This window comes from Ursus arctos, chromosome X (assembly GCF_023065955.2).
Source record: "Ursus arctos isolate Adak ecotype North America chromosome X, UrsArc2.0, whole genome shotgun sequence".
NCBI classification, from domain to species: domain Eukaryota; kingdom Metazoa; phylum Chordata; class Mammalia; order Carnivora; family Ursidae; genus Ursus; species Ursus arctos.
Window position 1 is genome coordinate 71,991,734 of NC_079873.1, and position 1,332 is coordinate 71,993,065.

The 1,332-nt window shown below is 35.4% G+C and overlaps 1 protein-coding gene across 1 annotated transcript; it reads left to right on the plus strand.

Moving 5' to 3' along the window:
• The first annotated feature begins 595 nt into the window (after positions 1-595).
• Positions 596-751, plus strand: LOC113244333 (mitochondrial import receptor subunit TOM5 homolog). The gene is given in 1 exon segment (XM_044378611.1): positions 596-751. A coding segment is annotated over 1 exon segment (156 nt).
• The last annotated feature ends 581 nt before the right edge of the window (positions 752-1,332 follow it).

The window sequence follows — 1,332 nt, forward strand, 5'->3', positions numbered from 1 at the left end:
ACAAAAATAAATTCAAAATGGATAAAAGACCTAAATATGAGACTACAAATCATAAAAATCCTAGAGGAGAACGGAAATACTGTAAATATATCACAATGTCTAAATTGTTTGTTTTTACTATTTTGTTTATTTTTATTTAAATTAAATTAGCCATCATTAGTTTTTCACATAATGTTCAATGATTCATTAGTTGCATTAAACTTTAAATGCCAAATACAATCAAAGATGAGGAGTAACTGAAATTCTTATGCACTACTGATTCAAATGTACAAAGATATAACCACTTTGGGGGGGGGAATCACAATTTAAGAGTTAAATATGCACTTACCAGTAATATGTCTTCTAGGTATTTACCCATATGACTTGAAAACAAAAAGCTCACATTTAGCGTATCATTCATATAAATTGAAAGTTCACACAAAAATCGGTCTACAAATGTTCATAGCAGTTGTGTTTACAATCATCCAAGACTGAAAGCTACTCAAATGTTCCTCAGTTAAGGAACATACTGTGATACATTTATACAATGGAATTCTACTCAAGCTGCTGAGAAGGGCAGAGCATGGCAGCTGGAAGCCAGAGAAGCAAAGCTGAAATGTTCTTGATGGAGGGCCTCACACCTAAGCTGGAACCCAAGGAGATGAAACAGAAGATGCATGAGGATGTGATCTTGTCCATAAGGAACTTCCTCATCTATGTGGTCCTTCAGTGAGTCACACCCTTTATCCTAAAGAAATTAGGCAGCATATGAAGATGGGCATCACATGAGAATGCATGCTATGAGGAACCCAGGTACAATTTCTACTCCTATCTACAAATGAATATGCCCAGAAAGATGTAAGAGACTCTCTGATTGAATGGACATAAAAGTTCTACTTCTTAAGAACAAGTTTGGCTCTGGTAACTGACCTTCATAGCTAAAACTTAAAACTACTTGGGAAAGACTGCAAATAGCCAAAGAAATGTTGAAAAAGAAAACCAGAGTGGGAATCATCACAATTCCAGACTTCAATCTATATTACAAAGCTGTAATCATCAAGACAGTCTGGTACTTGCACAAAACAGACAGATAAATCAGTGGAACAGAATACAAAACACAGAAATGGACACTCAACTCTATAGTCAACTAATCTTTGACAAAACAGGGAAGAATACCCAATAGAAAAAAAGACAGTCTGTTAAACAAATGGTGTAGGGAAAACTGAACAACCACATACAGAAGAATGAAAGTGGACCACTTTCTCACCCCATACACAAAAATAAATTCAAAATGCATGAAAGACCTAAATGTGAGACAGGACTCCATCAAAATCCTACAGGAGAACACAGCAG